The 14,431-nt window shown below is 28.7% G+C and overlaps 1 protein-coding gene across 1 annotated transcript in view; it reads left to right on the top strand.

The window, feature by feature from the left end:
• The window catches only part of LOC111417634 (Semaphorin 2a), a 384,677-nt gene that overhangs the window by 274,933 nt on the left and 95,313 nt on the right, over positions 1–14,431 (top strand). The window contains exon 4 of the mRNA XM_071195145.1: positions 8,741–8,803. Coding sequence (XP_071051246.1) covers positions 8,741–8,803 — 63 coding nt within the window. The remainder of the gene's footprint in view (positions 1–8,740; positions 8,804–14,431) is intronic.

Below are 14,431 nucleotides of genomic sequence, written 5' to 3'. Positions count from 1 at the left end.
ACCACTAAATTCGTTATTCAATTTTACATAATGCCACCAAGTTTAGTATCTCTAGCATTATACACAACTTAGAAAAGAAATTTTAACTTTACTGCGTTAAAAGTGTTCATACAAAACATGTGTTTTTTAAGATGAATTTTAAAAATCGATATCTTTGAAAATAATCATGATATTGAAAAATGGTTTACAGCATTAAATTTGTTATTCACTTCTTTATAATTTCACCAAGTTTAGTATCTTCAACATTACAGAATACATAAAATTATTGAACCATACAAGATTAATTTCATTATAACCTTTAAAACGTTTAAACACATTTTTTAGCGTATCTTTTAAACTATTCAACTCAAATTGTTTAAATTTACATTAAATATATAGAAAGGTTGAAGGATTCCAAAAATGTTACCCGCACTTTGCTAAATCCATTAGTTTCCGAGATATCCATTTTCAAACTTAATCAAACATAATATCAACTTGAAAATGTTTAAAAATTTGGGAAAATTCGATTTTTTAGAAAATTATTATGAAATTATCACTATATATAAAGAAAAGTATCTATTTTAAAATAAAATAATCCAATTTACAAAATTACTTTTAGTTGTTAAGATAAAAATTTTTAAAGTTGTTCAAAATTTTTAGTTTTTTTCTTAATAAATTATTTTCCGGCTGACTTTATCTTCTTCAGTTTTTAATTAAATACATATTGCGGAAATAGGTCGAGCTCTTCTCTTGGTTCCGGAGTAAATTTAAAATTCTACGTCGAAAGAAAGAGCGCCAGCTCGTCCGCGAGGATATCTGCATATTTAAGAGGACCAAATTAAAAGGTACAGGAGCCATCAAAAATTCTTTGCCTCCGGCACGTACAGATTAATACGAACGTGGTTCTTTCACTCCGCTTTTATGAATTAACTACATGTTCGTAATTAAAAAATTGTATTACACACTTGTATCTTTCGTTTTGTTTTGCATTAAAATGATTAAATATTTATAGTTTTGAGAAATAAGGTTGTTTGAGATGGACCTATGTCCTCATATGTTAAGGTGACGTTAAATTTCAAAGTTTCCTCACTTTACAACCGGCATAAAAACGGAAAAGCGGCCGACGTTCGGGTCGTGAAAAAGTTTTCCGGCTTGTTTAGAGCCAACCACCGTACTTAATCATAATCAAAAGGACTACTTCGGTAGGATAAACTTTAGTGTAAAAGCTCTCCACCCGAAAAACTTTCCGAGTATGAGATCCCACTTTAGCTTATTATACATTTTTCTTTTACTTATTATCTACCTTATTATTACACATTTTGTAAATATTATTTCTTCCATTTAATGTTGAATCGTTAAAAAGTTAATAGGCAAGTACATTATGCAGTTCAAGATTCGCGTGTTTGAAATGAAGAGGTTTACGATGGAACGTACGTGTGTGTTAAAGCGATTTGATGTTCACACATAAAAGCTCTCGCAGTGCTTGCTTGGACTTGAACCATCAAATTTTACTACGGCAATCATAGGCAGTTTTCTACGAGGTTTATTCTCCTAAACAACGATGGTATAAACGTAAAACAAATTGTTACATTTTCTTAATAATAATTAATAAGTTTGTTGTATCTATTCATCTGTATGCACAAATAATATAACGTGTGCTGGTTTCGGTGTAGGTATACACAAAGGTTTCGGTTTGTGGCATGGAGTCGTGTTCGTTGAGGATTGCCGACGAAATCGAGTAGAGACCGACCACCTAGGTAGTAGTACCAATAGTGGATAGAGACTGAGAGAGTAAGTTTGTTTTCGAAATCAGTTCTGAACTCCTCGCGCACCATCTGAATTCGCAATCGAGTGGCCATCTAGAATTCCCTTTCGCCCGTCTAATCATCATCGGTTCGCCTCGACGTGTTCGGCAAACTAAAAGCCCCGGCGAGAGGGCCGATTCAAGTGGAAACCGGCCCGTTGCAGGCTTTGTGAGTCCCTTTGTAACGGTTGAATAGCGCTCCGGACGCTTTTCCCTTCAACCGCTTACTGCTAATTTTCGACTGTGACAATGTCCAAAACTATCTTATAAAATGTTGCATTGATATCAATAAATTCTATAGAAATAAGCCAGGAAATGGCATCACAAAGGATATAGTTTAGGGAGTTAGAAAATAATTCATATTATAATGCTAACAAAGCTAAAACTAAATTAATTAGAAAAAGTGAAACAAAAAATCACTACTACCTTGTTTTGAAGAATTGAAAAGTGATCTATAACGTAAATTAAAGCTAAAAGAGTCTATTTTTTGGAATATACAGGGTGAGCCAGAAAGAATGGGAAATCCGAATACCGGAGATACTAGACACCAAAATATGATGATTTAAAGTAACATCTCTTAACAAATGTCAGTGGTTTTTGAGCCATAGGGTGTTGAAATTTAAATTCTTATTTCGAAATTTCTTGATAATTTTGAAGGTTTTTGTACTATTAACATAAAATTTGGTAGTTTTATGTTTTCGAGCATGAGAAATACGAATTTGAACTTGTTTGAACTTGTCTACGACCAATAAGAGCTGCAAATCACAAAGAGCATTCAATTTGACATAAAAAAGGTACTCTTATTGAAATTGTCTAACAATAAATCTATTGGTTTTCGAATTATTTACATTTAAATGTATTTTTTCTTCTAAAATATTTATTTTTTAACATAAGCAAAGTTGGGTTATTTTGCCGCTTATGTTTCGACAATTGCCTGTTATTTGTCAACATTGATCTAATTTCCGTGTGCAATAATCATTTTTACCAACAATAAAGTTATTACCAATTTTAGTAAGAGTTTTTTAATAGTGAGAAATCCAAATTTAAGTCCACTGGATTTTTGAAAATGGTTACAATATTCTATTGTTATTAATTAATTGTTATTGTTATCGATTATTATCGTTACTAATTGCTATAGTTACTGTGTGTTATTGATTTTAAATGTTAACCTTAAAATTACTTTGAAACAATTAAAAGCAGATAACTTGGAAACCAGAATTGAAAACTCCTTCAGATTTCTGGTTCTAATTCACCATACCTCAACTGATAAAATAGTCATGACTTGATATCTCAAACGTACAATGTGTATCTAGCGCCCTCTACGAGTAATCACAAAACAAATATCAAATTCGTATTTCTCATGCTCGAAAACATCTAACTACCAAATTTTATGTTAATAGTACAAAAACCTTCAAAATTATCAAGAAATTTCGAAATAAAAATTTAACTTTCAACACCCTGTGTATTAAAAACCACCGACATTTGTATAAGACATGTTACCGGTATTCGAATTTCCCATTCTTTCTGACTCACCCCTGTATATAGAAATAGTTTGGTTTTATATAGATTATTTTTAAAAGATGAATCTTATAGGAAAACTTGTTAATTTTCGTTATGATAGAAAAGTGAAAATTTCCAAAAATCACTACAATCTTGTTCTTAGGGGTTGAAAAGTGATATATATCTTAAATTAAAGCTAAAAGGATCTATTTTTGGAATAAATATAGAAACAGTTTGGTTTTATATAGATTATTTTGGGAAAAAGAATCTTATATAAAAACATGTTAATGTAACGTGTTATGATAAGAAAAGTGAAAATTTCAAACAATCACTACGACCGTATTTTGAGGAGATGAAAAATGACTTATATCTTAAATTCAAGCGAAAAAGATCTATATTTGAAATAAATATAGATATACTTTGGTTTCATATACATTACTTTCACAAAAAGAATCTTATAGGAAATGTGTTAATTTTCGTAATTTTCGAAAAAGTGAAAATTTCAAAAAATCAGTACGACCTTATTTCGAGGATTTGAAAAGTGATTTATATCTCAAATTGATCCTAAAAGAATATACTTTTGGAATAAAGATAGAAATCGTTTGGTTTTATATAAACTATTTTCAGAAAAAGAATCTTCTAGGAAAACGTACTAATTTGCGATATGATAGAAAAAATAAAAAATTATAAAAAATCAATACAACCTTAATTTGAGGAGTTGCAAAGTTATTTATATCTTAAATTGAAGCTAAAACGATCTATTTTAGGAATACACATAGATATAGTTTGGTTATATATAGACTATTTTCAGAAAAAGAATCTTACAGGAAAACGTGAAAAAAAGCGAAAATTTCAAAAAATCACAATAACCGTATTTTGAGGATAGGAGAAAAGTAATATAAAATAGACCTCTTGACCTCTAAAGTTTTTTTAATAATTAACTTCAATTACTTGGTACCAGTTTCTTTTTGAAAAAATGTTTTTTTATTAACTTAGAATTTTGTTTGTTCAGCGTAATTTTTTAACTATATGATTGTAAGTTAAGATATTTATGCAGTTTTATTATTTTTAAGATCATTATAATTATTGTGTTGTTTTGTAGATTTGGCTGATGATGACATCTTAGTATGTTGAAACTGGTACCAAGTATATAAAGTTAAATATTAAAAGAACTTTAGAGGTCTACTTTATATTACTTATCTCCTAACTTTAATTATACCTCCAATATTATGGATCTTTTAAAAAATATTTTGAGGAGTTGAAAGGTGATTTATATCTTAAATTGAAGCTAAAGGGATCAATTTTTAGTATAAACATAGAAATAGTTTGATTTCTTGTAGATTGTTTTCAGAAATAGAATCTTATAGGAAAATGTTTTAATTTGCGTTATGATAAAAAAAGTGAAAATTCCAAAAAATCAAACATTATATTGAGGAGTTGAAAGGTGATTCATAGCTTAAATTAAAGCTAAAAGAATCTATTTTTGGAATAAACATAGATATAGTTTGGTTTTATATAGATGATTTTCAGAAAAAGAATTTTATAGGAAAACGTGTACTTTGCGCTATGATAGAAAAAGTGAATATATCAAAAAATCACTACGACGCGACGTTATTTTGATGAGTTTAAAAGTGATTTATATCTTAAATTGAAGCTAAAATAATCTATTTTTGGAATAAACGCAGAAATAGTTTGGTTTTATATAGATTATTTTAGGAAAAAGAATCTTATAGGAAAACGTGTTATGTAACGTGTTGTGAGATATAAAGTGAAAATTTCGAGAAATCACTACGACTTTATTTTGAGGAGGTGAAAAATGACTTATATCTTAAATTGAAGCTAAAAGGATCTATTTTTGGAATAAATGCAGAAATAGTTTGGTTTTACATGGATTATTTTTAGAAGACGAATCTTATAGGAAAACGTGTTCATTTGCGTTATGATAAAAAATGTGAACATTTTAACGAATCACTACGACCTAATTTTGAGGAGTTGAAAAGTGCTTTATATCTTAAGTTGAAGCTATAAGGATCGATTTTTGGAATAAACATAGAATCACAGTTAGGTTTCATATCAACTATTTTCAGAAAAAGAATCTTCTAGGAAAACGTACTAATTTGGGATATGATAGAAAAAATAAAAATTTCAAAAAATCACTACGACCTTATTTCGAGGACTTGAAAAGTGATTCATAGTTTAAATTAAAGCTAAAAGGATCTACTTTTGGAATAAATATAGAAATAGTTTGGTTTTACATAGATTATTTCCAGGAAAACGTGTTAATTTACGTTATGGTAGAAAAAGTGAAAATTTCAAAAAATCACTACGACCTTATTTCGTGGACTTGAAAAGTTATTTATATCTTAAATTGAAGCTAAAAGCATCTATTTTTGGAATAATAATATAAATAGTTTGGTTCTATATAGATTATTTTCAGAAAAGAAATCTTACAGCAAAACATGTTACTTTGCATTGTTATAGAAAAAGTGAATATATCAAAAAATTATTATTAATTTCATTATTTCCAACATGATTGATTGATTGATTGATTTCCAAATCAAACATTATATTGAAGAGTTGAAAGGTGAATCATAGCTTAAATTAAAGCTAAAAGAATCTATTTTTGGAATAAACATAGATATAGTTTGGTTTTATATAGATGATTTTCAGAAAAAGAATTTTATAGGAAAACGTGTACTTTGCGCTATGATAGGAAAAGTGAATATATCAAAAAATCACTACGAAGGTATTTTGATGAGTTTAAAAGTGATTTATATCTTAAATTGAAAGTAAAATGATCTATTTTTGGAATAAACATAGAAAGAGTTTGCTTTTATATAGATTATTTTCAGAAACAGCATCTTATAGGAGAACGTTAATTTGCGTTATAAAAAAAATAAAAATTTCAAAAAATCACAACAACCTTCTTTCGAGGAGTTGCAAACTGATTTATATCTCAAATTGAAGCAAAAACGATCTATTGTAGGAATAAATATAGATATAGTTTGGTTCTATATAGTCTATTTTCAGAAAAAGGATCTTATAGCAAAATGTGTTAATTTGCATTATCAACGATAAAATAAAGTGAAAATTTCAAAAAATCATAACAACCTTATATTGAGGAGTTGCAAGATGATTTATATCTTAAATTGAAACCATAATGATCTATTTTTGGAATAAACATAGAAAGAGTTCGCTTTTATATAGATTATTTTCAGAGAAAGCATCTTATAGGAGAACATGTTAATTTACGTTATGATAAAAAAAAGGAAAATTTCAAAAAATCACAACAACCTTATTTCGAGGAGTTGCAAAGTAATTTATATCTTAAATTGATGCAAAAACGATCTATTGTAGGAATAAATATAGATATAGTTTGGTTTTATATAGACTATTTTTGGAAAATGGGTCTTATAGGAAAAAGTGTTAATTTGCGTTATGGTAGAAAAAGTGAAAATTTCAAAAATCTCTACGACCTTATTTCGAGGACTTGAAAAGTTATTTATGCCTTAAATTGAAACTATAAGGATCTATTTCAACGCTTCTCAAAGTGATCAAAGCAAAAGGCTGCTAAGTTATATAAAAAAAAGTCCCCAGAATTAAACGATGTGCTTGTCGAGGTCATAAAGATTGTTAATTATATTAAAGCAAATTCTTTGAACTCGCTTATTTGCTGCATTATGCGATGAAATGGGAGCTGATCATAAGCACCTCTTGTTACATGCTGAGGTGCGTTGGTTGTCCAAAAGAAAAGTCGTTTCATGTATATTCGAGCTTCGGAACGAACTATCGGAGTTCTTTCAGATCAAAATACAAAATTTAGCCCAATTTTTCCTTGATGTAAATTGGGTGGCCTAGCTCGCTTATTTGGCTGACATCTTTAATGATCTTAATACCTCGTTGAAGGATGGTTTCCTGTTTTACCATTGCAGACAAAATCGATGGACAGAAACGAAAACTTAAAGCATGGAAAGATTGTTTTTCAAGAAAGTGTTATGACATGTTTGACAACTTAGAGACATTCATCCCCGATGCAGGAGGAGAGCTTGATGTTACGTCTCTTAGAAAAGTTATTAGTGAACATTTGTCGAAATTGGAAAAACGTTTCGAGTTTTACTTCCCACTAGAAGAAGATCCACGAAAAGAAAATGGATCCTTTCATTGCAATGACGAAATGACGAAAATCGATGACGAAACAGAATTCTTTAAAACAGAATATCCTTATAAACCTTATTTTGAGGAATCCAATAATGTTATATACCTCAAATTAAAGTTAAAAGGACCTATTTTTAGATTATATAAAGAAACAATTTGGTTTGATTTGAATTATTTCCCGAAAAAGACATAATTAGGTGTATTATTATGAAAATATAAACTCATCAATAACCTTAATTTGATCCATCAACAAATTTACCCCGTTAGCAAATCCTCGATCCGTTGTGCAAATTCTTGACCACCCCGCTTCTAATCAAACAGAAAACTTTCCCCACTAGGGGTTCCAGAACGCGTTTCGTCCATAACCAGACCTACAAATCATCCCTTATTTATTTTAACCGGACAAACTTATTTAACTTAGCCCTCGAAGGAATTCCTTTTAAGGGGGAACCCCGCTTTTTTTTTTTAATTAGAAACCCAACCCCATTAGCACACGAACTCATTTTATCTAGACTTTATCTAGACTAAACAATCTTACTTCCTCATCCTTTAACATTTTTCTTAATATTTTTAATTAAAAATTTTAGTATAAAAAAAAATTTAAATCTAATTAAAATAAATAAAAACATGCTGAGTCACTGAGTTTTATTAACCATGAGTATTTCTGCATCATTCTTTACAGGGGGGTACAGCAAATAGTGTCATTTTTAAAAGTTGAAAACGGCCTCGAGGCAATTGCAAAGCAACCCTGTAAACCTGTCAAGGGGTGCGTCACGAATTGTTGGGGGTAATTTGTTTTCCTTCTTTTGGAGTGCGAACCGAATGAAAGGAAGAGGAGGAAATCGTAAAATTTTTTCGAGTTTCGCTTGGTATTAAGCGTCTTCCAGTTGATTAAGGATTTAAAGATAAATACTTGAAAAAGAATTTATAAACTCAATAATTTTCTTATTCGATTATTCATAAAATAGCTCTTTCGTGCGTTGCTTAGTTGGTAGCACTCCATACTTAAGGTGGAAGTTGTGCGATAAATTTAAATAATAACTATATTATCCCGTAACATGCCACGTTGATCAATCGCCTCGTACTGTCGTTCGAAGTGAATTTACGATCAACATTTCACGTTTCTTAGAGAGACCCTCGAAGGATAGATAAAAACTCTTTCCTTCTCGAACAAGTTGTTGTGCTCCTGCTGCCGGAAAACATTAAATCAACTTGATTTACGTCTATATTCGAAATAATAACAACTAAAAATATTTTCGTAAAGATTTTTTTAATTAACATTGATTTATTTTTATTTTGCAGAGAGACGCTTTAGTTTTGGAACCAACTAACATCGCCAATTGCGTTTCTAAAGGGAAATCGGAGGTGAGTTATTTACTTTTTACATACTTTTTAATTCTCTTCTTGTTGCTTAACGATTTTGCTCGAAGAATTTCTTCGCTTAAAGAGAAGATAAAATTCTTGAGTACTTATATGGTATAATGACGTTCTTGAGAAATAACTTTATGACGCTAAAAACATTTTAAAGAGGATGCGGGAACGAATACTTCAACGTTCCCAACCATTTTATTATTATTGCCCACTTATTATTGTTGTTTAATTTCTTTTTTATTTTGAGAAAAGTAAAATAAAATTGATTTTATTGAAAAGCTCTAAACAATTATGTATTTTATTGGGCTTTTGGTTTAATAACGTTAATAATGACGCGTTTTGGGTGGTGGATTTAAACGAATTTTGTTTGTTAATTATAATTAATTAATATGCCTGGGAAATTGTGCGACTGCTGTGTGTGTTTATGCGAAAATAACTCCAGTGGTCAACAGCATTATAATTAGATTAATTGGGAGGAGGATTCAACGTTACAATTATATTGTTTAATTATACGCTTCGGAAGTTACGAGTTTATATCAACGATAGTAAATGTGAAGAAAATTAAATTCAAAAGTGATTTCTTGGAAAATTGTTATTAAATTTTCACCAATTATTAATTAAAGCATCTACTTTTTAATGATTAGTCCATCTTGAAAAATCACTCTTGATTCTTGAGATATAAATTGTTGAACTAAATCGGCATTTTTACCGTTTTATCAATGAGTAACTTTAAAATTTCCTGGAAAATTGTTATATAATATTCAATTCCACCAATTCTTCATTAAAGCATCAAGTTTTCAATAAAGAAGTCCATTTTGAGAAATCACTTTTGGTTCTTGGGATATAAATCTTTGAACTAAATAGTAATTTTAACCGTTTCATATGAGTGACTTTCAAAATTCCCGAAAAATTGATTTCTCGGAAAATTATTGTGCAATTATCATAAATTATTCATCAAAGCATCTACTTTCCAATAAAGAATTCCGTTTTGAGAAATCACTTTTGGTTCTTGAGATATAAATTATTGAACTAAATCGCAATTTTTACCGTTTCATCAAAGAGTAATTTTAAAAGTTTCTGAAAAATTGATTTCTTGGAAAATTGTTATGAAATCTTCACCAATTATTAATTAAAGCATCTACTTTTTCATGAAGAAGTTCATTTTGAGAAATCACTCTTGGTTATTGAGATATAAATTATTGAACTAAAAAGCAATTTTACCATTTCATCAAAGAGTAAATTCAAAAACTCCTGAAAAATTGATTACTTGGAAAATTGTTATAAAATCTTCACCAAATGTTAATTAAAACATATACTTTCCAATGAAGAAGTCCGTTTAGAGATATCACTCTTGGTTATTGAGATATAAAATAATGAACTAAATAGCAATTTTTAACGCTTCGTCAATGAGTAAATTTAAAAGTTTTTGAAAAATTGATTTCTTGGAAAATTGTTATGAAAGTTTCACCAATTATTAATTAAAGCATCTACTTTATAATGAAGAACTCCGTTTTGAAGAATCGCTCTTCGTTCTTGAGATATAAATTATTGAACAAAGCAACACTTTTTACCGTTTTATTATAGAATAATTTTAAAAATTGCTCAAAAATTGATTTCTTGGAAAATTGTTATAAAATTTTCACCAAATGTTAATTAAAGCATCAATTTTTCAATGATTTAGTCCGTTTTGAGAAATCACTTTTGGTTCCTGAGATATAAATTATTGAACTAAATCGCAATTTTTACCATTTCATCAAAGCGTAATTTCAAAAATTCCTGAAAAGTTGGTTTCTTGGAAGATTGTTATGAAAGTTTCACGGATTATTAACTAAAGCATGTACTTTGCACTGATTTAGTCCGTTTTGAGAAATCACTCTTGGTTCTCGAGATATAAATTGTTGAACTAAATAGCAATCTTTACCATTTCATCAATCAGTAACTTTAAAAATTCCTGAAAAATTGATATCTTGGAAAATTGTTATGAACTTTTTAGCTATTATTAACTAAAGCATCTACTTTTCAATGAAGAAGTCCGTTTTGAGAAATCACTCTTGGTTATTGAGATATAAATTATTGAACTAAATAGCAATTTTACCATTTCATCTAAGAGTTAATTCAAAAAGTCCTGAAAAATTGGCTTCTTGGAAAATTGTTATAAAATTTTCACCAAGTATTAATTCAAGCATTTACTTTCCAATGATTTTGTCCATTTTGAGAAATCACATTTGGTTCTTGAGATATAAATTATTGAACTAAATCGCAATTTTTACAATTTCATCAAAGAGTAACTTCAAAAATTCCTGAAAGATTGGTTTCTTGGTAAATTGTTATGTAATTTTCAACGATAATTAATTAAAGCGTCTACTTTCCAATGATTTAGTTCGTTTTGAGAAATCACTCTTGGTTCTTCAGATATAGATAATTGAACTAAATCGTAATTTCACCATTTCATCAAAGAGCAAATTCAAAAATTTCCGAAAAATTGGTTTCTTGGAAAATTGTTTTGCTATCTTCACCAATTATTAATTAAAGCATTTACTTTTTAATGAAAAAGTCCATTTTGAGAAATCACTTTTGGTTATTGAGGTATAAAATATTGAACTAAATAGCAATTTTTAATGCTTCGTCAATGAGTAGTTTTAAAAGTTTCTGAAAAATTGATTTCTTGCAAAATTGTTATGAAATTTTCACCAATTATTAACTAAAGCATCTACTTTTTAATGAAGAACTCCGTTTTGAGAAATCGCTCTTCGTTCTTCAGATATAAATTATTGAACTAAGTAACACTTTTTACCGTTTTATTATAGAATGATTTTAAAAATTCCTCAATAATTGATTTCTTGGATAATTGTTATAAAATTTTCACCAAATGTAAATTAAAGCATCTACTTTCCAATGAAGAAGTTCATTTAGAGATATCACTCTTGGTTGTTGAGACATAAAATATTGAACGAAATAGCAATTTCTAACGCTTCGTCAATGAATAATTTCAAAAGTTTCTGAAAAATTGATTTCTTGCAAAATTGTTATGAAATTTTCACCAAATGTGAATTAAAGCATCTCTTTTTTAATGACTTAGTCCGTTTTGAGAAATCACTATTGGTTCTTGAGATATAAATTATTAAATTAAATAGGAATTTTGCCATTTCATCAATGAATAACTTTAAGAATTCCTGATAAATTGGTTTCTTGGAAAATTGTTATGTAATTTTCACCGATTATTAATTAATGCATCTACTTTCCAATGAATTACTCTGTTTTGAGAAACCACTCTTGATTCTTGAGATATAAATTATTGAACTAAATCACAATTATTACCATTTCATCGAAGAGTAACTTCAAAAATTCCTAAAAAATTGGTTTCTTGGAAAATTGTTATGTAATATTCACCAAGTATTAACTCAAGCATCTACTTTCCAATGATTTAGTCCGTTTTGAGAAATCACTCTTGGTTCTTGAGATATAAATTATTAAATTAAATAGGAATTTTGCCAGTTCATCAATGAATAACTTTAAGAATTCCTGAACAATTGGTTTCTTGGAAAATTGTTATGTAATTTTCGCCGATTATTAATTAATGCATCTACTTTCCAATGAATTACTCTGTTCTGAGAAACCACTCTTGGTTCTTGAGATATAAATTATTGAACTAAATCACAATTATTACCATTTCATCAAAGAGTAACTTCAAAAATTCCTAAAAAATTGGTTTCTTGGAAAATTGTTATGTAATATTCACCAAGTATTAACTCAAGCATCTACTTTCCAATGATTTAGTCCGTTTTGAGAAATCACTCTTGGTTCTTGAGATATAAATTATTAAATTAAATAGGAATTTTGCCAGTTCATCAATGAATAACTTTAAGAATTCCTGAAAAATTGGTTTCTTGGAAAATTGTTATGTAATTTTCACCGATTATTAATTAATGCATCTACTTTCCAATGAATTACTCTGTTTTGAGAAACCACTCTTGGTTTTTGAGATATAAATTATTGAAGTAAATCGCAATTTTTACCATTTCATCAAAGAGTAACTTCAAAAATTCTTGAAAAATTAGTTTGTTGGAAAAGTGTTATGAAATTGTCCGCGATTATTAATTAAAGTGTCTACTTTCCACTGAATTTGTCCGTTTTGAGAAGTCACTCTTGGTTCTTGAGATATAAATCATTGAACTAAATTGCAATTTTTACCATTTCATCAAAGAGTAAGTTCAAAAATTCCTGAAAAATTGGTTTCTTGGAAAATTGTTATGAAATTTTCACCGATTATTAATTAAAGTATCTACTTTCCAATAATTTAGTCCTTTTTGAGAAATCACTCTTCGTTCTTGAGATATAAATTATTGAAGCAAATAGCAATTTTACCATTTCATCAAAGAGTAACTTCAAAAATTCCTGAAAAATTAGTTTTTTGCAAAATTGTTATGAAATTTTCACCGATTATTAATTAATGCATCTATTTTTCAATGAAGAAGTCTGTTTTGAGATATCACTCTTCGTTCTTGAGATACAAATTATTGATAAATTTGAGGTGTTTTACAATAAAACTGTGTTTCACTCAAAAATTAAAAACCATAGATGAGAACGTTGTTAATAAAAATTGGTCCTAATGAAGCATAGAAACATATTCTATAAACGATTTCTTTTCTTCAATTTCGTATTTTTAGTTATGAACCAAAGTTTAGGGCTTAAACTTTTAAATTGACGTTTTCGAATCAAAGTTTTTATTGTAGCTCGAAAATTAGAAATGTTAGGAGATATTGTTGATCAATATTGTTTGTAATGAGTCAACAAAACGTTATCCTTAAGCGATTATAACCTAATAATTATAACCACCAATAAGCTAGAATATTTAAATTCCCAAATGTAGCAAATTTGAGACATTTTAAAACAAAATGGTGTTTCACTCAAAAATTAAAAACTGTAGATGAGAATGTTGTTAATAAAAATTGGTCATAATGAAGCATAGAAACATAATCTATAAAAGACTAACTATTTCGAATTTTAGCTATACACCATTAAATCTCAAAATCCTAAAATTAACGTTTTATGATAGATTTTTGTTTTATGAGGGAGTGTTATGTGTCAAAATTGTTTGTTATAAAATGATAACTAAAAATTAATCCTTTTTTTATAAAAGGGGGTAGAAAAAAGAGATACAAATCCCATCGAATTTCCTAGTTAACCAGCATCGTTCCAAAAATTGTTCGTTTTAACATTTCGATAATGGTTGTTTTAATTGGTCAACCTTGTCGCCGGCAATATTTCGCGTTTTGTTGATAATCGAGTTAGTCGGTTATTACCGCGTTTTTACCCGAAAACACCCGGGATGGCTTTCATCTTCATCGTTATTTATTATTAACTGTTTTACACAGACCGGTACTTTAAAAGCTCCCACCCTAAATGGCCGTTTAAATTTGAGTGGAGCAAAAAAATTATTCGAAATATTTCCTCCAAATTTCAGATATCATCATCCCCCTTTAAATTCTATAAGAATATTATTCCTTTTCCTTTTCTCCTGCTTCTTCAACGGTTCTAATGGGTTCACAAAGACCTCCGTTGGAATGAAATACTTGGCGCGTTCAAACGAACTCCGAAATGGTTCTAATTTCAAATTTAAAT

The sequence above is a fragment of the Onthophagus taurus genome, chromosome 3 (genome assembly GCF_036711975.1).
Source record: "Onthophagus taurus isolate NC chromosome 3, IU_Otau_3.0, whole genome shotgun sequence".
In the NCBI taxonomy this organism is placed as follows: Eukaryota; Metazoa; Arthropoda; class Insecta; order Coleoptera; family Scarabaeidae; genus Onthophagus; species Onthophagus taurus.
This window is presented reverse-complemented; position numbering and strand designations above follow the sequence as displayed.